Source organism: Mustela erminea, chromosome 13, assembly GCF_009829155.1.
Source record: "Mustela erminea isolate mMusErm1 chromosome 13, mMusErm1.Pri, whole genome shotgun sequence".
NCBI lineage: Eukaryota > Metazoa > Chordata > Mammalia > Carnivora > Mustelidae > Mustela > Mustela erminea.
Genome location: NC_045626.1, coordinates 27,250,545 through 27,276,531, shown reverse-complemented (window position 1 = coordinate 27,276,531; position 25,987 = coordinate 27,250,545). Strand labels below are relative to the sequence as shown.

Below are 25,987 nucleotides of genomic sequence, written 5' to 3'. Positions count from 1 at the left end.
CAATCATACACACACAGAATTTTTGCCATAGTGAGATTTTTATGATATGCACAGAATTGTTGTCGGGAGAGGGAATATTGGGTGTCTTATCTAGTTTACAGACAAAACCTTAATCTGGGTGGAGCATATGAATATCGGGATTAAAAAGATCATGTCCTAAAATACAGCTTGCGAATGTATGGTCAGCAATCCCTTTTCTAATATTCTATTCCATTTTCAAGGTGAGTATCCTCCTTATGGATAAGAGGAGGCTAACAGAAAAAAATATTGTCTTCTAAAAACAGAAAGGTTGGAAGGGTATTTTGTGAAATTAGTAGTGATGAAAGTGGACAAAGGACGTAAAGATAACTTCCCCCCCCATACTCAGGGGCTGTACCAACTTAATTGAAATTTGGTTATTGAGCAGAGACACATTTGACCAAAAAATTAAGGAAGCCATACAATATGGTATTGGCTAGTTAGTAAAATTCTTTTGAAAAAAAAAATTTCATCATAAAGAAATTTCTGACTTAGAAGAAAGATATTTAGTGCTAAGAGTGATCCACAATTTGATATTAAACCACATATATCACACCATTGAGTACATGGGCTACCTTTCCTGATGTTTCACAGTATACTACAGGAGGCTGCAGGCAGCATTGTGGTCTAACTAGCCTTCAAAGATAAAACAATCAGAGCCAGAACATTATGATCAGACTCTAGTTCTACTACTTAATCTTGGTCAAGTCGTTTAATCCATGTGTGCATGGTTTTTAATGTGAAAATAGGTAGAATAATGTGTTCATCTATTTTTCCAGGGTACTTGTAAGAATGAAACTAAAACAGGAAAACAAAGAGATCTATATATTGCAGTCTACAGAGAATCTTTTGTAGTTAACACTACAGTGAGGGAGGGAGAACTTTAGGGAAGGCAAGAAATGAATGAAGAATGGCTGAGTGGCAGTGACCCAGCCAGCAACTGGATGCCATCAACTGTTTTGTTTTGTTTTTTTCTTTAAGTTTTATTTATCTAAGTAACCTCTACACCCCAAGAGGGACTTGAACTCACAACCCAGATCGTAAGTCCCACTCTTCTGATTGAGCCAGGCAGGCACTCCAACTGTCAACTATTTTAAAACAGTCTCCAGCACATGTAGCTCTTTCATAGTGAAAACTAAAGGATAAGGTAAGACTGCTGCAGCTCATATTGCTAGGGTAAAAATAAAAATTTTAGGGTGCCTGGGTGGCTCAGTGGGTTAAGCCACTGCCTTCGGCTCAGGACATGATCTCAGGGTCCTGGGATCGAGTCCCGCATCGGGCTCTCTGCTCAGCAGGGAGCCTGCTTCCCTCTCTCTCTCTCTCTGCCTGCCTCTCCATCTACTTGTGATTTCTCTCTGTCAAATAAATAAATAAAATTTTTAAAAAAGATTAAAAAAAATAAAAAATAAAATAAAAATTTTAAATCAATGCACTCCTTGTGGAAGAAACAAGTATCTGCTATCCAAAAAAACAAGTTTCAGGTATTTTTTCAAGACAAGTGGTTCAAGTCAGAAATAAAAATATAAGAAAAGGGGGGAAAAAAAAACCAGCCTGGTTCTGGACGGTTGTACTTCTCATCTAGGAAAAGATACCAAGGAGAGCAGAGAGAACCGCGAGGCGGCAAGCTCACGGTCTTGGAGCCTTGGACCAGCCTTGCCCAAGGACTCAGAGACCCACAGTCCTAGGAAAAACTACAACTCCCAGAAATCCCGGGCCCAGAAGGGGGAGGAACCAACGGCGTGTGGGCGGGGCCTTCAGGGCGAGCTGTGAACTTCTCCCGCGAGGAACTCCTCGAGAAGTGGCGGGAGCGGCGGCTATGGAAGCACAGGAAGAGAAAGAGGCGCAGGTGATGGGGCGGGATCGGGGATTTATGGCCTTCTGGAGACGGCATCTTTAACACACTCTCCCCGTCCGCGGATTTCCTAAGCGCACCTTGTTTACTTTTTTCCTCCCCCTACTCTGCCGGTCCATCTTTTAGACCCTAGTTCACGATCTGCTTAGACCCCCGGGAAAGGGCGTTTCCCTTCCTTTCCCCGGCTCTCCTTCCTTGGACTCAGACTTGGAGAGCGGTTGAGGAGCCCCTGAGGTGCCTCTCAGCAGACTGGAGTGGGACTTGCGAATCCAAACCCACTTTCCAGCGAAGCTTCACCGTTCACCGCGGCTTCCTAGCAGGATTTTCACACCTGACCTGCTTCCTTATTCTGCATCCCTACTCTCGGTGCCTCTTGGTACCCGCAGGGCTTTTGGCGTGTTGAGAGCAACTCTTTTTTCAAACTTTGAGCGTATAATAATGTTTTGGCACCTTCATACTGAGCTTAAAATCATCCGAGTGATGCAAATTACTATCCTTATATTGCTTTGTAGCTTTAGGAAAGGGTGGATTGTTTTCTGATTTTGTTCATTGGGCTTGCTCACTTTTTCCTGACATCTGGTATCTATCTCCGTACAGACAATCATAATGCGAAGTCAGTGCGTTGCCAGAGTATTTCCAGAGAACGTTTTGTTTGCTTCTCATCATTTCTTTCTCGTATTTGCTTCATGCTATTACAACAAACAAGGCTTTATTTTTATTTTAATGGTTAGGTTGCTGCATGGTTGAAAAAAATATTTGGAGATCACTCCATTCCACAGTATGAGGTGAATGCTCGGACCACGGAGATTTTACATCACCTTTCAGAGCGCAACAGGGTTCGGGACAGGGATGTCTCCTTGGTAATAGAGGACTTGAAACAGAAAGCAAGTGAATATGAATCCGAAGGTGAGATTAATTACAGAATTTTGAATGAGATAACTTGAGGTAACTACATTTTATAACACTAAAGAATACAAAATTAATTTAGTATAGACTGTTTTTTGTTTTGCTTTGGCTCCCACTCCGTTATTATAGCAACTTAATAAGCCATTATTTCATTATAATGTAAATTTTACTAGTACTCTGATACCAAATAGTAACCCCAAAAACATGTGTCTAAAATTGGGCTGATATACAGGCTTTTGGTTTTTCACTTACATATCTTCTTGATCTGTTTCCCGTCTCCATGCTTTAGTTTAATGAGCCATCAGGACATGCGAGGTGGCAGCCATGAACTGCAGTGAACAAATCATGTCATCACTATGTGTTCATGGGATTGCACTAGAATTTTTTGCTGTGCATAGGTGTCTTGAGAAAGTGCATTCAAGACACCTGTTGTTTTTGTAATACAAACTACACGCAAAAGAATTGACAAAAACCTTTCTATGCGTTGGGATATACAAAAGAGGAAAAAAGTGAGACCTATAGTTGCCCTGTATTTAATGTGTGTGGCCTGTGCTACATGCAATGTTTTGAATATAGTACAGTTTGTGTTGTAATTCTACTGCATATGGGCTTTTTTTTCCAATTTTCTTTTTTTATTTATTTATTATTATTATTTTTTTAAAGATTTTAGTTATTTATTTGACAGAGAGAGATCACAAGTAGGCAGAGAGGCAGGCAGAGAGAGAGAGAGGGAAGCAGGCTCTCTGCTGAGCAGGGAGCCCGATGCGGGACTCGATCCCAGGACCCTGAGATCATGACCTGAGCCGAAGGCAGCGGCTTAACCCACTGAGCCACCCAGGCGCCCACCAATTTTCTTTTAAAAATTAATATACAGCAAAATTGACTTTTTGTTTTAGTTCACTTTTAGCATATAATATTTCTACGATGCAGCAATATTTTATATACATGTTATTTTATGCAATTTTAAGTTTTGTTTATTTATTTGACAGATCACAAGTGGGCAGAGAGGCAGGCGGGGTGGGGGGAGCAGGCTCCCCACTGAGCAGAGAGCCCCATGCGGGTCTCCATCCCAGGACCTGAGATCATGACCTGAGCCGAAGGCAGAGACTTAACCCACTGAACCACCCAGGCGCCCTGTAATTGCTTTTTAAATCAAGCGAAAAAATATGCATGTATGCTCTTTACAATTCTGTAGCCACCTTTCCTGATAGTCATTGTTTTTTATGTGTACATTTGAATTATTGTTTGGTGTCACACAGAAATTCCTTTAGAATTTCTTCTAAGTCAGGACTGCTAACAACAAATTCTCTGCTTTTGTCTAGCTGGGAGTCTTTCCTTTGCATTCACTTTTGAAAGATAGTTTTGCTAAATGTAGGATTCTTCATTGATAGTTTTTCTCTTGAACACTTTGAATATATTACCCCATTGCTTTCTGGCCTCCATTGTTTCTGCTGAGAAGTCAACTATTAATCTTATTGGGGTTTTCTTGTAAATAACAAATCCTTTTTCTTTTGCTGTTCTCAAGATTGTCTCCTTATTTTTTCCTTCAACATTTTTATTTTGATATGTTTGTTTGTGGATCTTTTTGCATTTATTCCACTTGGGTTTGTTGAGTTGTTGAGTTTTTTTGTTGAGTTATTTCTTGGATGTATAGATTATTGTTTTTCAACAAATATGGTAAGTTTTTAGGCATTATTTCTTTGACTGTTCTTTTCCTGTTTCTTTCTTCTGGACTCCTATTGTACCTATGTTGGTGTGCCTAATGGTGTTCCTCATTTTTCTGAGGTGCTCTCTCTTTCTCTCTCTCTCTCTCTCTTTTTTTTTTTTTTTTTTACTTTTTTCCTCTCTGTTCTTCAGCTTCCATAGTTTCTATTGCTTTAATTTTAAGTTCACTTATGTATTCTACTTGAAATCAATTGTTCATTTTCTTTAGTCAACTTCTCAGTTTAGTCATTGTACTCTTCAACTCTAGAATTTCCATTTAATTTTTTTTTTTAACAATTTCTGTTTCTTCTTGATATTCTCTATTTGATGCAACATTGTCCTCATACCTTTTATTACTTCTTTCCTCATGGTTTCCTTGAGGAACTTGTTCGCATGGCTATTTTGAAGTCTTTTCTGATAAATCCAACATATGATCATTCTGACAGGCAATTTCTTTTGCTTGCTTTTACCATGGGTCATGCTTTCTTGTTTTGCATTCCTATGTATTTTTTATAGAAACAGGACATATCAGATAATGTATTGTAGCAACTCTGAGTACAAGTCTTCCAACACCCCAGCCCCTCAAAACTTGTTGTCGGTGTTTTCTTATTTGTTTAATGACTGGCTGATTGTTTTTAATGAAGTTTGTTTACCCCTTGATGGTGTTAAGCCTGTGATGTTGGTCCTCAGGAAGGCACAGACTTAAGTACCCACAGTCACTGTGGGGTGTCAGTGGTTTTGGAAGGACTGTCTTCCTCTTTTTCATGGACCACATCTAACTGCGAAGTTCTGCTAATTGACAGCCCATTATTGTGTCCAATAATGCTGTGGGACATAAGCTACAAGCTAATCCAATCAAATTCTGGCACCCTTAAAGGTATCAGAAGGCAATGTTTGATATTTGTTGTGACCTAAGACCGGTTCCTCGAAAATGTCTTATTCTCTGATTCTCCTGCACAAAGTAACTAGCCTACAGTTTAACCTGTGTCTTGACTCTTCTCCCATTGCTTTTTTTTTTTTTTTAAGATTTATTTATTTATTTGACAGACAGAGATCACAAGTAGGCAGAGAGGCACAGAGAGAGAGAAGAGGAAGCAGGCTCCTTGCTGAGCAGAGAGCCTGATGCGGGACTCGATCCCAGGACCCTGAGACCATGACCCGAGCCAAAGGCAGAGGCTTAACCCACTGAGCCACCCAGGCACCCCTCCCATTGCTTTTTACTATAACTTCCACAGTTCCTGAGAGTCTCTTTAGGCTTGGACTTCTCCAGGCTCTGTTGCAAATGAATTCAGCTCCTTCGTGAAGATACTGGGAATTATGTCTTCTATGTCTTGCTTCTTCCTCTGCCCAAAAATCTCTGAGTCACAATCTGGAGTTGGAGGTAGAGACAAAAGCAAACTTTTTTCTGAGTGGCCCTGCGAGGGTAGATGCTGAGTGCTTGGTGGACAGGGAGTACAGCAGTGTTAGGTCCTCTTGACTTTCCTTTCCTGGTGTGGAATCACTACCTCATGAGCTGGTAAAAGGGTCTGTGGGGTAGGGTAGAAGCTCACCCAAGGCAGCGCTTCCATTTCAAAAACAGTGGCTGGGTGGCCGAAGAGCCCACACCTTTGAGCCACATTCACCTATGACTCAGTCTCAGCAACAGATAGCTGATGGGCAGGATGAGGAACACTGAAATTCAGTTCCTCCTGGACAGAAAGCCCTCTGGCTGGGAGCAGGGGGCATGGAGATCCCTGTGTTCTTAACTACAGTAGTCTGGAGTGGAGTCTCCACCTCACTGAGCTGGGAGGGAAAAAGAGGGGGTGGTCTTGGTTTAAATACCACAACTCTCACCTTCCTCACGGAATTTTCATGGATTTTCTAGAATAGATGTTTCTTTATTTGCTGTTTGTCCTTAGAACCATTTTCCCAGGCTTTAAATCGTTGTGTTTTGCTTCTGGTTTTTGTTGTTGTTGTTGTTTTTACGTAGTTGGGTTTCTTGTTTTGTTTTTTACAATTTTTGTCTGTTTCACAGTGGGGGCTGGTATGTAGCTCTCATTGCCCTGTTAGGCTAGAAGTCTTAATCCTGGTCTACTGATTTTTGACAAGGGTAACAAGACATTTCAGTGGAGGAGAATATAGGCTTTTCAAAGAAGTGCTGGGATAACTGGATAGTCACATGTATAAGAATGAAATTGGACCCTGCTTAATTAATTAATTAATTCTATGCAAGAATTAATTCCAAATGAATTAAAAATCTAAGCATGAGACCTGAACCTAAAACTCAGAAGACAACATCAGTGTATATCTTTATGACCTTGAATTTAGCAATGGTTTCTTAACTATCATTCCCCTAAACACAAGCAACAAAAGAAAAAGTAAATAAATTGGACATCAGCAAAGTTAAAAACTTTTGTTCTCAAAGGACACCATCAAGTAAATGAAAAGACAGCCCATAGAATGGGAGAAAACGGGGCACCTGAGTGGCTCAGTGGGTTAAAGCCTCTGCCTTCAGCTCAGGTCATGATCCCAGGGCCCTGGGATCGAGCCCCACATCAGGCTCTCTGCTCAGCAGGGAGCCTGCTTCCCTTCCTCTCTCTGCCTGCCTCTCTGTCTACTTGTAATCTCTGTCTGTCAAATAAATAAATAAAATCTTTAAAAAAAAAAAAAAGAATGGGGAAAACATTTTCAAGTCATATCTGATAAGGGTTTGTGTTTATAACATATAAAGAACTCCTACAACTCAATAATAAAGAGATAAATAACCGATTTAAAAGAATGGGAATGTGAATATACATTTCTCCCAAACAGTTATAAAAATGGCCAAGAAGCCAGCATTATTAGACATCAGGGAAATGCAAATAAAAACCACAATTCCATTTCATACCTACAAGGAGGTCTATAGTCAAAAAGACCTTGGGTTATCATTTTATTGATCATTACTAAGTTCTGTGAGTGACTTTGATACAAAAAATAATAATCATCATCATCATCTTAGTAATAACTGTTGGTGAAAATATGGAGAAATTGAAGGTGGGATTATAAAATCATATGGTTGCTTTGGAAAACAGTCTGGTAATTCCTCAAATGGTTAAACATAGTTACCATATGACTAGCAGTTCTACTCCTAGGTATATTCCCAAACATTAAATGAGTAAAGACAGAATGTAGGTTAGTGGTTGCTAGGGCTTCATGGGTTAGGGAATTGGAATACGATGATTAAGAAATGTGGGGTATGTTTGGGGGTGATGAAAATGCTCTAAATTGTATTGGTGGGTGTACAACACTATGAATATACTAAAAGTCATCAAATTGTATACTTTAGGTGGGTGGATTATATGATATGTGAAAAGATTTCAGTAAAGCTATTAAAAATTAAAATAAAAGAAACATCTTAGTCACCATAGAACTCTCCTATCTTTTCAGCCAAGCATCTTCAGAGCCTTCTCATGGAGAGTGTGAATTTTTCCCCTGCCAATCTGTCTAGCACTGGTTCTAGGTACCTGAATGCTTTGGCTGACAGTGCAGTGGCCCTTGAAATAAAGGATACATCACTAGCTAGGTAATTCTTGTGACAGTTTTAATTTCTGTAATCATATACTTTAATGTCTTGACCTAAGGATTTTTTTGTTTCTCTGGGTAATTCTGTAGAAGAAATTAACAATAAATGCAAAAACATTGAATTTACTTAATTTCTCCTTATCATCGCCAGTGAACATGTTTAATTAATTCAGATAAACTTGGTGTTGTTTAAATTTTCTTCTTTTAATATTAGGTTTGTGAAGGTTGGTACACATGTATATTTGGAAAGGGAGCTTACATTGCTCCCTGTGAACAGTAAGAAAAGCAGTAGGCTAAATTATCTGATTGAGCAAAGTGAATTTTGGTCATGTTTCCTATACTGGGTAGAGTAGGTTGAGGACCTTTATTCTTTGTGATAGGCATCCCACCTATATAATGATATTCTTTCCAACAACCCTAGTAGGAAGCTGAAGCTCAGGAGAGGTGTGTTAAATAACTTGTCCAAGCTGGTAAATGGCAGAACTGGGATTCCAACCCAGCTTGACACCAGAGTCTGTATGATTACCATTGCTGGCCATGTCTTAGCTAGGACGACCACTTTAAATTGTAATCAGAGAGCTGTCTAGCTATTCTACTTAATTGCCCGTATGAGGACTTGGAATTAATATATATGCTCAGAGAGTAGTGTTTCAAGTTTAAGAATATGAGGCTGTATTACAGCAGAAATTTAAACTTAAGTCAATTCAGCAGACACCAAATACCAGTTATATGCTAGGCATATAAATATAGCCATACACACGCACGCGTATAGACAGATGGATAGATATAGATAGATGTGTATACACACACACACACACAGGCACTGGGGAAGCATAGGCTAATAACTGTCAGCAAGGACAGCCTCTGCTCATGGTCAAAGAAGGGAGATGGGTATGTAAAACTATAGCATAGTTTGACATCTGTAACAATACAAGAATGTACCAGCTGTAGCTAAGTAGCACAGAGAAATGGGTACTGAGTTCCAGAATGGGAGTAAATCTTATTTGAGTTTTGAAAGACAAATGGAAGTTCGCCTGAAGAAAGGCTTTTCAGGCAATGGGAATAGCATATTAAAAAGAAATGCATAGAGAAAAAAATGCATGGAGGTATGAAAAAGTGTGATGACAGAAAAATCCACATAGAGATAAAGTCATCGTTAGAAATGAGGAATAATTGTCATTATTGTTCTTAATGTCCATTTATGTGATCAGATTCTTTTTTTTTTTAGTTTTATCCCTGCAGTGAATGACTTGACCTCTGATCTTTTCCGTACCAAATCCAAAAATGAAGAAATCAAGCTTGAACTGGCAAAACTTGAAAAAAATCTAACTGCAACTTTAGTGTTAGAAAAATGTCTACGAGAGTAAGTAATTGAGTTGGAAGCTGTGACAATGTTTATTATAAAAGCCGTGACAGGGTATTATCAGATTTAGTTTGGGCGGCAGATATGATTTAAAACAACATTAGGAACTGGGGTCCATAAATGGTTTTCTAAGTAAAAAATGACTTGGATGTAGATAGGAGTTGGTTGGATACAGACTTTCACCTTTTACTTCATACAATTTTTTACCTCTTTTACAAATGGCCTAGTTTTTGTTTGTTTGTTTTGAGATTTATTTACTTGGGAGTGAGAGAGTATCAGCGAGAGTGGGACAGAGGGAGAGGGAGAAAGAATCTTAAGGAGACACCCCACTGAGCACGGAGCCCTATGCACCATCCACCCAGAGATCATGACCTGAGCGGAAGTGAAAGGTCGGATGCTTAACTGACTACACCACCCAGGTGCCCCAACAAATAGCCTAGGTTTTATAATTTGGGGAATTTTACATGTTTTTTTTTTTTTACTTACAAGCTATGGTGCAACATAAAGTCACACTATAATTTGTTGTCCATTCTTATTAGACCTCTGGTATCCCTCCTTTTTTTTTTTTTTTTTTTAATATTTATTTATTTATTTTAGAGAGAGAATGTGTGTGTATGCGTGTGCAAGTAGGGGCTAGGGTCAGGGAGAGTTACAAGAGAGAATCTCAAGCAGACTCCCCGCTGAGCACAGAGCCTCTCTCAGGACTTGATCTCACAACCCTAAGATCATGACCCCAGCCAAAATCAAGAGTCAAACACCCCTAGAGCTCTGATATCCCTTTTGATGCTCTGGACCTTCTTTAGGTCCCTGTTGCCCCGGAGATTAGATGCTCCAGATCACGAATGTGGATATGCACAAGTAATTTGCTGGTGTGTAAATTTCCTTAACAAATATTGAGTATGTAGGTGCAAGGCACTCTATCATGTCACATTTAGGAAAGAGGACTTTGGGACCTCCATAATTCAAGTTGGCTTGGATATATTAAATCATTTCTTCAAACAGCAGGTTTACTTTCTCCAAGAATAATTGGCCAGATTAATCTTAAAATTACTTAGTATTCCTTGAGAAAAATTCCAGGTGGCAGCATGGCGGAGATGACCTGGAAGAAAAACTGGTAGCTAGTCTGCAATATAAAGTATATGGTAGAGGGGTGCCTGGGTGGCTCAGTCGTTAAGCGCCTGCCTTCAGCTCAAGTTGTGATCCCAGGGTCCTGGGATCGAGCCCCACACTGGGCTCTGTGCTCAGGGGGAAGCCTACTTCTCCCTCTCATTCCGCCACTCCCCCTGCTTGTTGTTCCTTCTCTTACTGTCTGTCAAGTAAATAAATAAAGTATACAGTAGAAAATCTAGCAAGTGTATTACCACCTTTTGGCTAAGCCAGAGTCGAATCCCAAAAGTAGTAGCTTCTTTTCTATAATTCCACTGAAGAGAAGAGAATGTTTTTAACCTTACTTTTTAAAGGGATCTAAAGAAGGCTGAATTTCATCTGTCTACGGAAAGGGCCAAAGTTGACAGTCGTCTTCAGAACATGGACTTCCTCAAAGCAAAGTCGGAGGAGTTCAGATTTGGAATCAGAACTGCAGAGGTTTGTATGAAGGACTAAATATATTTAGTTCTTTTTTTTTTTTTTTTTAATTTTACTTATGCATTTGAGAGAGAGAGAGCATGAGAAGGGGGAAGGTCAGAGGGAGAAGCAGACTTCCTGCTGAGTTCAGAGCCCAATGGGAAGCTCAATTTTGGGACCCTGGGATCATGACCTGAGCTGAAGGCAGATGCTTAACCGACTGAGCCACCCAGGTTCCCCTATTTAATTCTTTTCAAACTTCTTGTTGACCTTCACCCTCACATCTAGGCAATATTATTTCTACCTTTTCCAGATAAAGGAACTATGGAGAAGTTGAGTAACTTGCCCAAAGTCACATAGCTGCTTAGCCACGTATCCAGATTCAAGTGCAGACAGCCAGGCCCCGGAGCCCAGACTCTTAGCAGTGCACCCATCTTGTGGCAGCTCTGCGACTGTTTGAAATGATCCACACGCTGCATAAAAGTGCTTAGATGCATGTGTGGTTTTCCGTCTATGACTTGTCGCTTCTTGTTACTGTGTTGTATGTTGAAAACATGATGGTCACTTTCAAAATACTGTTTTTTTTGTTTGTTTGCTTGTTTTAAAGATTTTATTTATTTATTTGACAGGCAGAGATCACAAGTAGACAGAGAGGCAGGCAGAGAGAGAAGAAGGGAAGCAGGCTCCCTGCTCAGCAGAGAGCCTGATTTGGAACTCGATCCCATGACCCTGGGATCATGACCAGAGCCAAAGGCAGAGGCTTTAACCCACTGAGCCACCCAGTCACCCCTCAAAACATTGTTTTTAACCGAACTCCCTTTTTTGGAATTATAGGAGCAACTTTCATCTAGAGGCATGGATGCTTCTCTGTCTCATCAGTCCCTAGTAGCACTTTCAGAGGTGAGCTCATTGTAACCCAATTTAGCTCTCTTTAAAATCTTAGTGCACAATCTGCTTTTTCATTTGTTTCTTGGTACAGAGCTTTGTTCACTATTAACCTGTTTTTCTTCACTTCTGTAGTTTACGTTCACCAGCATTTATACCTTTATTCCTCGGTTAGCTGTAACTATCCTCACATTTATTTGGTTTCCTTTACATATTACTATATGCTAGAAACTCTTTGCTAGAGTTGGTTATATGTTATTGATTTGTTTATAAAATATATTTATTGAGGGATTATATACTAACCATCTAGGTTCTCTTCTTCTCTTTCCATTTACAGTAAAAGTAAAAATGCAGGCCTGAAAACTCCTATAGGATGCAATCCTAGGTTTTTAGGTTGTATAAGTGTCTCATTTATTTTTGTGGAAAGAGGGAGAAAGAGGAGGTTTTATTTTGTTATTATTCTTTTATTCTTTTTTTTAAGATTTTTTTATTTATTTGTCAGAGAGAGGGGGAGAAAGAGAAAGCATGAACAGGGGGAGCAGCAGGCAGAGGGAGAAGCAGCTTCCCTCTGAGCAAGGAGCCTGATGTGGGACTCAATCCCAGGACCCTGGGATCACGACCTGAGCCAAAGGCAGATGATTAACAGACTGAGCCACCCATGCATCCCAATTATTATTTTATTCTTATGATTTTTTACACTTTGATTTTTGGAATCTAAAGTTGACAATTCATCAGTACATATTTGAGATCCTAACTGCTCCCTTACATTATGATTCCTGTTCTCCTAGACAGCATACTTAGATCCTATTCTCTTTTTTTAAAGATTGTATTTATTTGAGGGAGAGAGAAGAGAGAGAGCGGGACCAGTACAGAGAGAGAGAGAGAGAAGGACAAGCAGAGTGCACTGAGTGCAGAGCCTGGTGTGGGCTCCATCCCAGGACCCCGAGATCATGACCTGAGCCAAAACTAAGAGTTAACGCTTATCCAGTTGAGCCACCCAGGTGCCCCTATTCTCTCTTTTTTTTTTTTTTTCCTATTCTCTCTCTCTCTTTTTTTTTTTTTTAAGATTATTTATGTATTTATTTGGCAGACAGAGATCACAAGCAGGCAGAGAGGCAGGCAGAGAAAGAGGAAGGGAAGCAGGCTCCCCGCTGAGCAGAGAGTCCCACTCGGGGTTCTATCCCAGGACCCTGGGACCATGACACAAGCCAAAGGCAGAGGCTTTAAACCACTGAGCCACCCAGGTGCCCCTTCTATTCTCTTTTTTAAAAGATTCTATTTTTAAGTAGTCCCTACATCCAACGTAGAATTTGAACTTACAACTCTGAAATAAAGAGTCATGTGCCCCTTGGACCAAACCAGCCAGACACCCCACTTAAATCCTATTCTTAGTAAATAGGAGTATAACTTTTCTCTTTTAAGCATCTTATAAGGATTGATTCCATTGGAAGTAAGTTTGTTGTTCATATATCTTTGAACCTCATTTGGCCTATAGGTACAATTTGATACATTATTTAAAATAACTTAATGTTAATGCTTTATTATATTTTATTTCAGAAATGAGTGGTGTTTATTTGCATTACGAATATCTCTATTACTCTGTGACTCTTGTGTTTTTTCCACCCCCAGAAATTGGCAGAACTAAAACGACAGACTATACCTTTGAAGAAAAAATTAGAGTCCTATTTGGATTTAATGCCGGTAATTATTTTTATGAATTTTTTAAAAAGCAATCTCCAACTTTCCCCAAGGGTACTAAATGATCATGAAAATACTAGGTCCATGTTTAAGGATTTAAAGTCTGCTAAATTTCAGTATCGTATGTAAACTGGATACACTTCTGTAAAGTTTTTGCCTTTTGAAAAAGACTGTTGCACTTTTTCTCCTTGAGTTCTGGGTGATGCAATATAACGTTTTCTTGTTTTATTTTTCTTTAAAAGAACCCGTCCCTTGCTCAGGTGAAAATTGAAGAAGCAAAGCGGGAGTTAGTAAGTAGTTCCATTTTTCTTCTTCTGATTTTTTAAAAAGAAAGAAAAAAACTGCTGATAGAACTAAAGCTCCCTTCATCCTTCTTTTTTCCTTCCCACTCAGAGGTAAACGACAGTTCCAAAGTTGCTATGTGTCATTACCATGCTTTTTAAATTTATTTTTTTAAAGATTTTCTTAATTTATTTGACAGAGAGAGAGATCATAGTAGGCAGAGAAGCAGGCAGAGAGAGAGGGGGAAGCAGCTACCCGCCGAGCAGGGAGCCCAATGTGGAGCTCAATCCCAGGACCCTGAGATCATGACCCGAGCCAAAGGCAGAGGCTTACACCACTGAGCCACCCAGGCGCCCCATTACCATGCTTTTTAAAAAAAAATTTTTTTTTTTTTTGAGTCAGCTCAGCACTCAATATGGGCCTTGAACTCATGACCCTGAGATTAATAGTCACATGCTCTCCCGAATGAGCCAGCCACATGGTCTACCATGTATTTTTTAAATACTTTTTTGGATATGTATATATATTTCTTTCCATAAAAAATACATAGTAATTTTTTATCTCTTTTAAATTTTTTCATAGATTTTCCTGGCTGGAAAAGGGGGTGTCGAGAGACATAGAATATCCTAGGCAAAAGAATTAACAAAGGTATAAGAGTTAAAAAAAAAAATGGAGGACTTGTCTAAGCTTTGGCAAGTGATGCAGTCCAGCTGCTTAGGGGTATACAAGGATGGTAGGGCTAAAGAAGATCGATTGGTTTATGATATAAAGGATCTTAAATATAAAGATGTTGAACTTGGAGGCTCTAGGGGAGCACTGAACATTGCTATGTGTTTCTTTATTTTCTAAGCTAAAGAGAAATGTGATCAAAGCTATGTGGGTTTTTGTTTTTGTTTTTTTAAGATTTATTTATTTATTTATTTACTTGTCGGGGAGAGAGAGATACAGTAAGAGAGGAAACATAAGCAGGGGGAGTTGGAGAGGGAGCCCGATGCAGGGCTTGATCCCAAGGACCCAGGATCCTCATGACTTGAGCCGAAGGCAGACGCTTAATGACTGAGCCATTCAGGTGCCCAAAGCCATGCTTTTTGATTAGGACAGTTCTTTAGAAAGATTATTCTGAGGGAAAAAAAGAAATATTATTCTGGAATCAGTGTATAAGTGTAGACTGGAGGAGAGAGAGAGAAAATTGCAGAAACTGGTTGGCCTCTTTTGACTGGGGAGAAGTAATGAGAAAGTGGCAGTGAGAGTAGGAAAGAGGTGATGTGAGAGAAGTTGTGGAAGTACTTTGCTCAAACAGGAGATGTCAGAAAAATGGGTCCATGTATCTTTTTTTTTTTCTTTTTAAAGATTTTATTTATTTATTTGACAGACAGAGATCACAAGCAGGCAGAGAGAGAGGGGGAGGCAGGCTTCCCATAAGCAGGGAGCCCGATGCGGGGCTCGATCCCAGGACCCTGGGATCATGACCCGAGCCGAAGGCAGAGGCTTTAACCCCCTGAGCCACCCAGACGCCCCGGGTCCGTGTATCTTCAAACTGATACAGTGACTCATCTTTCTCAAGAGTTTTTCCCCTCGAGATGTTTATTAGAATCAGGAGTCTGAAAACTTTCAGGGGTATGGAGAAGAATGCAGAGATATAAAAGCAAAAAATGTCTAAAAGCATATTTAATATTTATAATGGTATTTACAAAAAAATGTTTTTTTAAGATTTACTTATTTATTTTAGAGAGAGAGCATGACAGTCGGGAGAGGGAGAGGGAGTGTCTTTTTTTTTTTTTTAATTTATTTATTTAACAGACAGAGATCACAAGTAGGCAGAGAGGCAGGCAGAGAGAGAGGGGGAAGCAGGCTCCCTGCTGAGCAGAGAGCTTGATGCGGGGCTCGATCCTAGGACCTTGGGATCATGACCTGAGCCGAAGGCAGAGGTTTCAACCCACTGAGCCACCCAGGAGCCCCTGAGAGGGAGTCTTATACAGACTCCATGCTGATCATGGAACCCAATGTGGGGCTTGATCCCACAAGTCTGAGATCACGACCTGAGTCAAAATCAAGAGTCAGACAACATAACTGACTGTGCCACCCAGGCACCCTTGAAATTCTGTTTTAATGTTTTTCTTTTTCGCTTCCCTTACTTTAAATTACACTAGGAATTCGAGCATCTGTTTTATGTTCTTATTTATAGAATTTATGGTGTTTCTTCCTGTAGGATACCATTGAAGCTGAACTTACAAAGAAAGTAGACATGATGGAACTGTGACCAGAGTCAAGTAAGCTTCGTCTTCCCTCACAGAATACATTGACTAGGACTTGAAAGAATGTATTCTCTTTGCCTTCCTTAAATAAGTCAACTCCTGTGTTCTTAGATGAGATAATAACGTCACTGTTGATGAACTGTGGTTTTTGGTTATATATTGCTTTTCTGTTCCCAAATACACAGTTTTCATATTAAAAAGCATTGTGGGTTCTCTGTGTTGCTGGCAGTTAAGTGTCCCTCGCTGGGTCTCTTTGGTGACCATTACGACATTTGTCATGTCGTCGCTCATGAGGTTAGTTAGTGAAGAGAAGAGTTCTGCAACTCAGTTATGTTTCTCCCACTCCTCCCTCCAGGGTTTTGCTGTCAGTTCCTTCTGATCAGCTCACCTGCCTACCTCCAAATGTTAATATATGCAGGAATTTAGTTTATGAAAGGGGTGACCTTTTAAATCAGTAGTGGAGAAATGGATAATTCAACACATGGTGCTAGATCCTTACTTCACACCTTATGTCAGGATAATCCCAAAGATCAAAGATTTAAATGTTAAGACAAAAAAAAAAGATAGTGAGAGGAACCATGAAGAAGCTTTAATGTTTTGACTCTTAAATAATCATAGAGTCAGTAAAATGGGTCCCCAACCCAGGAGCCATAAATGAAATGATAGAAATATTTGAAAATTTGGAAATATTAAAAATTCCCATGTAATAAAATCTTTAAGAAGTAAAAATCAAAGGACTTCACAAATGTGGTGTAGGGAAAATTCACTATGTTCACCGTGTTTCACCATGTTCACTATGTTCCTTTTTGTACTTTTAAAAATTTTGAACCATGTGATTAAGGAGTAATCAGTTAAAAAAAAAAAAAAGAAAAAAGAAGCTATTAGTTTTGCTTCATTTTGTTTTTTTGCCATCGGCTTTTTAAAGATTATCTAAATGGCCTTAAAAATTTCCCTCTCAGGGCGCCTGGGTGGCTCAGTGGATTAAAGCCTCTGCCTTGGCTCAGGTCATGATCCCAGGGTGTTGGGATCGAGCCCCGCACTGGGCTCTCCACTCAGTGGGGAGCCTGCTTCCTCCTCTCTCTCTGCCTGCCTCTCTGCCTACTTGTGATCTTCTCTCTCTGTCAAATAAATAAATAAAATCTTTAAAAAATTTAAAAAATTAAAAAAATTTTTAAAATTAAAAAAAAAATTTTCCTCTCCTTTCCCACAAATATATGGAGATACAAAATCAAGAGACATTTATATTTCACTTTTTGGAAATTGTCCATACCATTTAGCTGTGTAGGTATTACAATTTGGTCTTTAGCTTAACAATATATAGAAGCTCCTTGTGTATTAGCTAAATTGATCTTTTGTGATTTGCACTGTAAATATTTTTTCAAGCTTGTCATTTGTCTTTGGACTTAATTCCAGTATTTTTGGTAAGGCAGCTTCTTAGGTTGATTGTGGAAATGACCACACTAATTCCTCTTGTCCCTGTATACTCATCCTTTATATTGTGATTTTGCCACTTCTCCTATCAAGAGACAAAGTCTGGGGGTGCCTGGGTGGCTCATTGGGTTAAGCGTCTGCCTTCGGCTCATGTCATGATCTCCAGGTCCTGGGATCAAGCCCCATATCAGGCTCCCAACTCAGTGGGGAGCCTGCTTTTCCCTTTCCCTCTGCCTCTCCCCCTGCTTGTGGTCTCTCTGTCTCTCTCTCAAATGAATTTAAAAAAAAAAAAAAAAAAGGAAACTATAGTCTTCAGACATTGAATAACAAAGGAGCACAGGACATTAATTCATAAGAGAAAAAAAAAACAAGATGAGCCCTCTGACTGCCCCAGCTTACTGCATGAAGACAGATAAACTGGACTTTATGAAAATGAAAAACTTTTGTGTTTCAAAAGACACCATTAAGGAAATGTATAGGGGGTGCCCAGCTGGCTCCGTAGATGGAGCATGCAACTCTTGATCTCGCAATTGTAAGTTCGAGCCCCACCTTGGGTGTAGAGATTACTTTAAAATAAAATCTTGGGGCACCTGGGTGGCTCAGTGGGTTAAGCCTCTGCCTTCAGCTCAGGTCATGATCTCAGGGTCCTGGGATGGAGCCCCACATCGGGCTTTCTGATCAGCAGGGAGCCTGCTTCCCGCTCCCCCTCTGCCTGCCTCTCTGCCTGCTTGTGATCTCTTTCTCTCTCTCTCTCTGTCAAATAAATAAAATAAAATAAAACTTAAAAAAAAAATAAAATCTTAAAAAGAATGAATAGATAATCCGCAGAATGGGGGGAAATACTTGCAAATCACATATCTGATAAGGGACTTATATCCAGAATCTGTAAAAATTCTTCCAACTTAATAAAAGACAAACAACCCAATTAACAAATGAGTAAGGGATTTGAATAGACATTTCTCCAGTGAAAATGTACAGATGCCCAAATAAGCAATGAAAAGATGCTTGACATCATTAGTTATCAGGGAAATGAAAATCGAAACCACAATGAAATGCTATCTCATCCTCACTAAGGTGGCTAAAATAAAAAAGAAATAGTAACAAGTGCTGGTGAAGATGTGGACAAATTGGAATCCTCATACACTAATGGTAGGAATAAAATGGTACAGTTGTTTCAAAAACCAGTTTGTCAAGGTCTCAAGTAATTAATAGAAAGTTACTTTATGACCCAACAGTTCAACTCCCAGGTATGTACCCAAGAGAAATGAAAACACACATCCACACAAGAACTTACATGTGAATGTTTACATTAGGATTATTCAGATGCCCACCACCAGATGAGTGGACAAACAAAATGGGGTATATCCCTACAATGGAGTAGTACTCATCCACAAAAAAGAGGGAACTACTGATCCATGCTACACCATGGATGAACCCTGTAATCATTATGCTAAGTGAAAGAAGCCAGTGGGAAGACCATATGTTACAGGATTCCATTCACATGAACTTCCAGAAATATACAGAGACAGAAAGCAAATTGATGCTGCTAAGGGCTGGGAGGTTGAGAGATATGGAGTGATAGCTAAACTGTACAGAGTTCCTCTTAAGGTAATGGTCACATGTGTCTGAATATATCAAAAACCAGTGAATTATATACTTCATTTTTTTTTTAAGTGGGCTCCACGCCCAGTGTGGAGGCATTCAGTGTGGGGCTTGAACTCATGACCCTGAGATCAATACTGAGCTGTTATCAAGAGTAGGACGCTTAACCAACTGAGCCACCCAAGCACCCCAAATTATATACTTGAAATGGGTGAACTGTATGTTAAATAAAGCTGTTGGAAGGAAAGGTATGCAGATTAAAAAAGACGTACAGCTGTTTCTATTTGCAGATGAAGTTAGTGACGTGAGCATCCCTCCCTGGAAGTGGATGTGGGGTGTGGGCAAGCAAATACAGAATTAAACCTTTTGTTCTAATTCCATTTCTAGGTCTCTAACCTGCATATTTTCTGGAAACATCAAATATACCCATATGGATATGGCTTGGGGGGTAGTGTGTGAGAAGGAGCCTCTGTTTTGTTTTTTTGTTTTTTGTCTCTAATTCTGACTCTTGGACTGCATATTTATCTGTAGAGAACCACTGCTTTACTCCAAAATTGTAGTGCACTGATCTCTTAAGTACAGAGACATTCTTAGGTAATCACAGCAAAATGGTCAAATTCAGGAAATTTAACATTGATAAAATATTACTACCTAATATATAGTCCCTACTCAGATTTCTCCAGTTGTCTGAATAATGTGCTTCATGGGTGGGGGCATATGGTGAAATAGATACAGGGGACTAAAAAGATACAAACTTCCAGTTATGAAATAAGTAAGCCACAGAGGTGGAAAGTGCAGCATAAGGAACATAGTCAATAAGATTGTAAAAATGTTGGGATGCCTGGGTGGCTCAGTCAGTTAAATGTCTGCCTTCGGCTCAGGTCATGATTCCAGGGTCCTGGGATCGAGTCCTGCGTCAGGCTCCTTACTCATTGGGGAGTCTGCTTGTCCCTCTCCCTCTGCCTCTACCCTCTGCTCGTGCTCTCTCTCTTTTTCTGTCTCTCTCACTCTGTGCATCTCAAATAAATAAATAAAATCTTTTTAAAAATTAAAAAAAAAAAAAGATTGTAAAAATGTTGTTTGGTGACAGATGATGACTAACTGCACTTACCGTGGTGAGCATTGAGTAATGTATAGAATTGTTGAATCATTATGTTGTGCACCTGAAATTAATAGAACACTATATTTTTTTTCTTTTTTAAAAAATTTTTATTTATTTTTAAAATTTCTTTTCAGTGTTCCAGAATTCATTGTTTATGCACTACACCCAGTGCTCCATGCAATACGTGCCCTCCATAATACCCACCACTAGGCTCACCCAACCCCCCACCCTCCTGCCCTCCAAAACCCTCAGGTGGTTTTTCAGAGTCCACAGTCTCTCATGGTTCGTCTTCCCCTCCAATTTCCCCCAACTCCCTTCTCCACTATATGTTACCTATGCTTCGGTTTTTAAAAATGTGGGCTGGGACGCCTGGGTGGCTCAGTTGGTTAAGCAGCTGCCTTCGGCTCAGGTCATGATCCCAGCGTCCTGGGATCGAGTCCCACATCGGGCTCCTTGCTCCGCAGGGAGCCTGCTTCTCCCTCTGACTCTGCCTGCCACTCTGCCTGTGCTCGCTCTTGCTCTCTCTCTCTCTCTCTCTCTCACAGATAAATAAATAAAATCTTAAAAAATAATAATAATAATAAAAATGTGGGCTGCTCAGGGGCACCTGGCTGGCTCAGTTCATGGAGTATATGATTCTTTTTTTTTTTTTTTTTTAAAGATTTTTATTTATTTATTTGACAGAGAGAAATCACAAGTAGATGGAGAGGCAGGCAGAGAGAGAGAGAGAGAGGGAAGCAGGCTCCCTGCCGAGCAGAGAGCCCGATGCGGGACTCGATCCCAGGACCCTGAGATCATGACCTGAGCGGAAGGCAGCGGCTTAACCCACTGAGCCACCCAGGCGCCCTGGAGTATATGATTCTTGATCTCAGGGTTGTAACTTTAAGCCCCACACTGGATGTAAAAATGTGGGATGCCCAGGTGGATTAAAGGTTTATATATTAAAAAAATATAATGTTCTTCCTAACAATTGTTTTTTCCAATCCAGGACCATATTGTGCATCGTTGTCTCTATCTGAAGTCAGCTTTTAATACCTGCTTTTGACCATTTTGCTTTTACTGTTTCATTAGACCCCCATTTCTAGACCAATGAAACATTGCCCCTCCACATCCAGCTGTCTGAGCAAGTCCAGCCAGGATGGCCCAAACCCAGGGACCCTGCATGTTGAGATCCAAGCCCTGAAGAATCCCTTTGCTTTGCCCCATGTTCTGTCCTGTGTGGGAAGGGCAGATTTGCCTTGGCCTCTACTAAATTAAGAAGTTGTGACCTAGGCAGGGGCTCGAGTTTCCAGCAGAAGGGGATTAGCTATTACAGCTTCCGCTACTTGGGAGACTTTCGAAGCTCGATATTGAGTGAGAAGTGTAGCATGAATGAAAAGATGTTCATCAAAATGTGTCTGAAGCTATTTTGGGAGTAGACTGAGGATTGTATGTGTGGATGTCCTTGGAGCCTGTTTGGTTGCCAGGGGATCTTTTTCTTGTGATTGATCACGGGAGCACGTGACAGCTGGCGCGCCACAGCCTGGCTAGGACCCCGTGCCTACATGTCCCAGCTTTGATGAGACACCACTCAAGGAGGCCACTCTGCCAGCTATATTTAGTACCGTGATGCACGCATGTCCTTCTGACCTTAGCTTCCTCTCACGTCGTACAGATGTATATTTTTAGGTTTATCTTACAGCACCCAGCTCTCACATTTACAGTTTTCTTTGGATTCTGCAGCAGCGGTCGTGGGCTGACAGCCTGCCTCCACTGCGTGGGGAAAAAGAATTGCTCTCTCTGCCTTCTCAGGATCCGGATTTCTACAGCATGTTCAGACGCTGAGCATGAAATCGCGTTCTTCTGTGTCCTGGAAATGTGACCTTAAAGACGTCATGTAAACTCTCAGGTGTCCTAAGGGCATAACAGGTGCTTTCCCTCACTCGCCACTCATTCCGCTCATTCACCTGCTCAGCGACAAGCTTTATCAAATACCGTGTGTTAGGTTTGGGGGCCTCAAAGATCAATAAGAACTTCCCCCCTCAGAGAGGCAGTTTATAAATTTCACAGATCATCAGACTGGAAGGGACGGTCCAGTCTAAATTTTAGTCTTATAGACCAGGAAACGGAGGCCCAAAGAAGTATAATAACTGCCCAGATGTCACACCCAATCACTGACCAAATCGGGATTAGAACTCAGATTGCTTAAAAAGAACAAAAAGGGGACGCCGGGGTGGCTCAGTTGGTTAAGCAGCTGCCTTTGGCTCAGGTCATGATCCCAGTCTCCTGGGATCGAGTCCTACATCGGGCTCCTTGCTCAGCAGGGACCCTGCTTCTCCCTCTGCCTCTGCCTGCCACTGTGTCCGCCTGTGCTCACTCCCTCTGTCAAATAAATAAATAAATAAAATCTTTAAAAAAAAAAAAAAAAGAACAAAAAGAATGCCAATCACCTTACTTCCCAGCCCAAGGATCTTTGTTCTGTATCACCTGCTTTTAGCTAAACTGTAGTGAGCTTCAATTTTCCTTATATGACCTTAACATTAACATTATAAAATTAATATCCAGTGATTGAGAAAATGTACAGTAACTAAGACCTAACATGAAATCAGAAATCAGTACCATTTTGAGGGTGCCTGTGTGGCGCAGTCTGTTAAGCGTTCAACCCTTTGTTTCAGCTCAGGTCGTGATCTCAGGGCTATGCAATAGAACCTCACGTGGGCTCCACACTCAGCATGGAATTTGCTAGAATTCTCTCTCCATCTCCCTGTGATCCTCCCCCCTTCTCTCACTCTTTAAAATAGATAAATTTTTTTAAAGAAACTAAAACCATTTATAAATCAATTGGAGTTTATTCATCAAATAAGCATGAACAGATATTTGAAAAATAGTTGTCATGTATGTGTGAGATGTGGTATATGTTAAGCCTACAGGTTTTCCTGTAAATTGTATTTAACTGCATATAACAGAAAGCACAAAACCATAGCTCAAACAAAAGAGTGGTTTATCTTTCGTATGTAGAATACCAGAAGCAGGTAGTTCAGGGTGGAGATGGGGCCCTCTGGGACCATCGGGGACTTCAGTTCCTCTGTGTGATTAACTACCTTTTAGCACTGGCTTCCATTTTTATGTCATAAAATGTCTGCTGCATTATGTCACCTCACAGTCATATAATGGCAGCTGCAGCACCAGCTTTCACGTCCATGTCACTTTGGAAAACCCCAGCTGCAAGGGGGGCTAGAAAATGTAGTATGTTCATGGGCACATTGTTACATAGAATAAATTTGGGCTTCTTCACCTAAGGAAGAGTGAGAAGAATTAACAAGGGGTTGACTAGAAGTCCCTGCCACAGAAGAATCTATTCTACCTTCCGGTCTTGGGTTGAATTTTCTCTTGTACCTTCACTCTGTGGAAATCAGATTTGCAGAGATGAGATTTCCTTTCTTTTTATTCAGTTTTGCCACTTCTCTTTCTGCCACTTTTTGTTCTAACAAAGTTTAGTTTTCTCTTCCAATTTGAGATGTCAGACTCCCTCTGTTTGGATTTTGACAAATGTTGCATATAGCACAAACGTGTTTTTTTTTTTTTTTAAGATTTTATTTATTTGACAGACAGAGATCACGAGCAGGCAGAGAGGCAGGCAGAGAGAGGGGGAAGCAGGCTCCCTGCTGAGCAGAGAGCCCGACGTGGGGTGCGATCCCAGGACTCTGGGATCATGACCTGAGCTGAAGGCAGAGGCTTTAACCCACTGAGCCACCCAGGTGCCCCACAAACGTGTTTATTTTGACTGCCTTAAAAGCAGTGATTCTCAATGGGTTGGGAACAGGTGACATTTGGCAGTACCCGGAGACATTTTCGGTTGTCACAACCAAGGAGGTGCTACTGTCACCTGGGGGAAAGGCCTGGGGTGCTGTTAAATGGCTACAATGCACAGGTCGGCCCCTCATGCTTGATGAGCATCTGGGTACCCTCTTTTTTTTTTTTTTTTAAATTAATTAATTAATTTATTTATTTGACAGAGAGAGAGAGATCACAAGTGAGCAGAGACCCTGATGCGGGGCTTGATCCCAAGACCCTGAGACCATGACCTGAGCTGAAGGCAGAGGCTTAACCCTCTGAGCCACCCAGGCGCCCCTGGGTCCCCTCTTTTTTGTGAGTTGCTTGTTGAGTCTTTTGCCTACTTTTCTACTAGACTGTTTGCCTTTTTCTTATTGATTTGTAAGAGTTCTTTATATATTCTGGTTATGAGGTCTTTATCAGCTGTTAAGTATTGCAAATACCTCCTCTCATTTTGTGGCTTGCCATTTTACTTTTTTTTTATTATTTTTAATTTTTAAATATTTTTTCTAAACCAGAATATTTATTCTGCTACCAGTTGTGAAAATCCTTAAGGTAAACTGATGCTGCCACGCTGCCCTCTTGGGTTTAGGTGTTGTGTCTCCAGGGACTCATGCCTGCATCTGCCATATGCAATTTTCAGGTGCCTCATTTGTCCTCACCCAGTGGTATTTCATCTTTTAGCCTCAGCACTCCAGTTATGCTCTTTAGCTTGGCAGGGCAGCCACATCTGCCACAGGTTGACTTCTGGACATGGCAGTCCTGACAGCCACAGTGGCGGCACAAAATGTGCATCTTCTTATGACGTCATCTCGTTCCTGTAGCCAAGACTGGAAGAGAAGACCGCCATTTTGTTTGTCTAATGACATCTTTTTGACAAACAGAATTAATGTTGATACCCACCTTATCAATCTTTTCTTCTTTCATGTGTGCATTTTGCCTTCATTTTTAAAGCTATTTTCACTGGGTTTACACCCATAGGTTGTCAGTTTTTTTCTTTTAACACTTTGAATATATAATTCAAATCTTTCCTTCCTTCCCTATGGCTTAGTTATCTGGGGCCATTCAGTATTACCACAAACTTAACATCTTAAAACAAAACACGTTTATCATCTCACAGTTTCTGTGGGTTAGATGTCTGGACACAACTTATGTTGGTCCTGGACAAGGCTGTAGTGAAGGTATTGGTTAGTCCTGTAGTATTGGTTAGTTCTCCTCTGGGGCTTGACTGGAAAAGACTCTCCTTCCATGTTCACTCAGTTTTTTGGCTGAATTCATTTCCTTGAAGTTGTAGGCATCAGGGCTTCAATTTCTTGCTAGCTATCAGCTGAGGCTGCTCTGAGTAGCTAGCTCTCCAAAATCCCTTGCTAAGCGAGATCCTTCATTCAATACGGCCACTTACTTCTGGAAGCCAGCAAGGGAGATGGGACTCCAGTGGACAGCAGCAGACAGGCGCCATGATCTGATCTTTTTTTTTCTTTTTTTTTTTTTTTAAGATTTATCAATTTGTTTATATGAGGGAGAGAGAGAGATAAAGTAAGAAAGTGCGTGCACACGCATGCACAGCAGGAGGGGGCAGAGGGAAAGGGAGAGAAAATCTCAAGCAGACTCCTTACGGAGCAAGGAGCCCAATGCAAGGCTCAGTCCCACCACCTGAGATCATGACCTGAGCCAAAATCAACAGTTCGACGCTCAACCGAGTTACCCAGGTGCCCCACCATGGTCTTATTTAACATTGTCGTGTAATCTCATCAATCTCGTATTCACATAATCATGTACTTCTCATTACCTTTGCTTACTCCCTTGATTAGAAGGAAGCCACAGGCCCTGTCCGTCCTCAGGGACGGATCATACAGTTCACGAGCACCGGGAGGCAGGAATCACAGGGGCCACCACAAGAGTCTATCCACACAGCATTAGAAGCGGCCTATTCATCGTACCATTGTTAATGTAAAACTAATGTATATTTTTTT

The 25,987-nt window shown here is 40.6% G+C and overlaps 1 protein-coding gene across 1 annotated transcript; it reads left to right on the top strand.

The window, feature by feature from the left end:
* Positions 1-1,759: 1,759 nt before the first annotated feature.
* Positions 1,760-16,628, top strand: HAUS1 (HAUS augmin like complex subunit 1). The gene is made up of 9 exons (XM_032310164.1): positions 1,760-1,864; positions 2,602-2,776; positions 7,886-8,021; positions 9,249-9,383; positions 10,844-10,967; positions 11,781-11,846; positions 13,461-13,532; positions 13,772-13,819; positions 16,021-16,628. The coding sequence occupies exons 1-9, from the start codon at positions 1,835-1,837 to the stop codon at positions 16,069-16,071; spliced, it is 837 nt and encodes a 278-aa protein (XP_032166055.1). The 5' UTR covers positions 1,760-1,834; the 3' UTR covers positions 16,072-16,628.
* Positions 16,629-25,987: the final 9,359 nt, after the last annotated feature.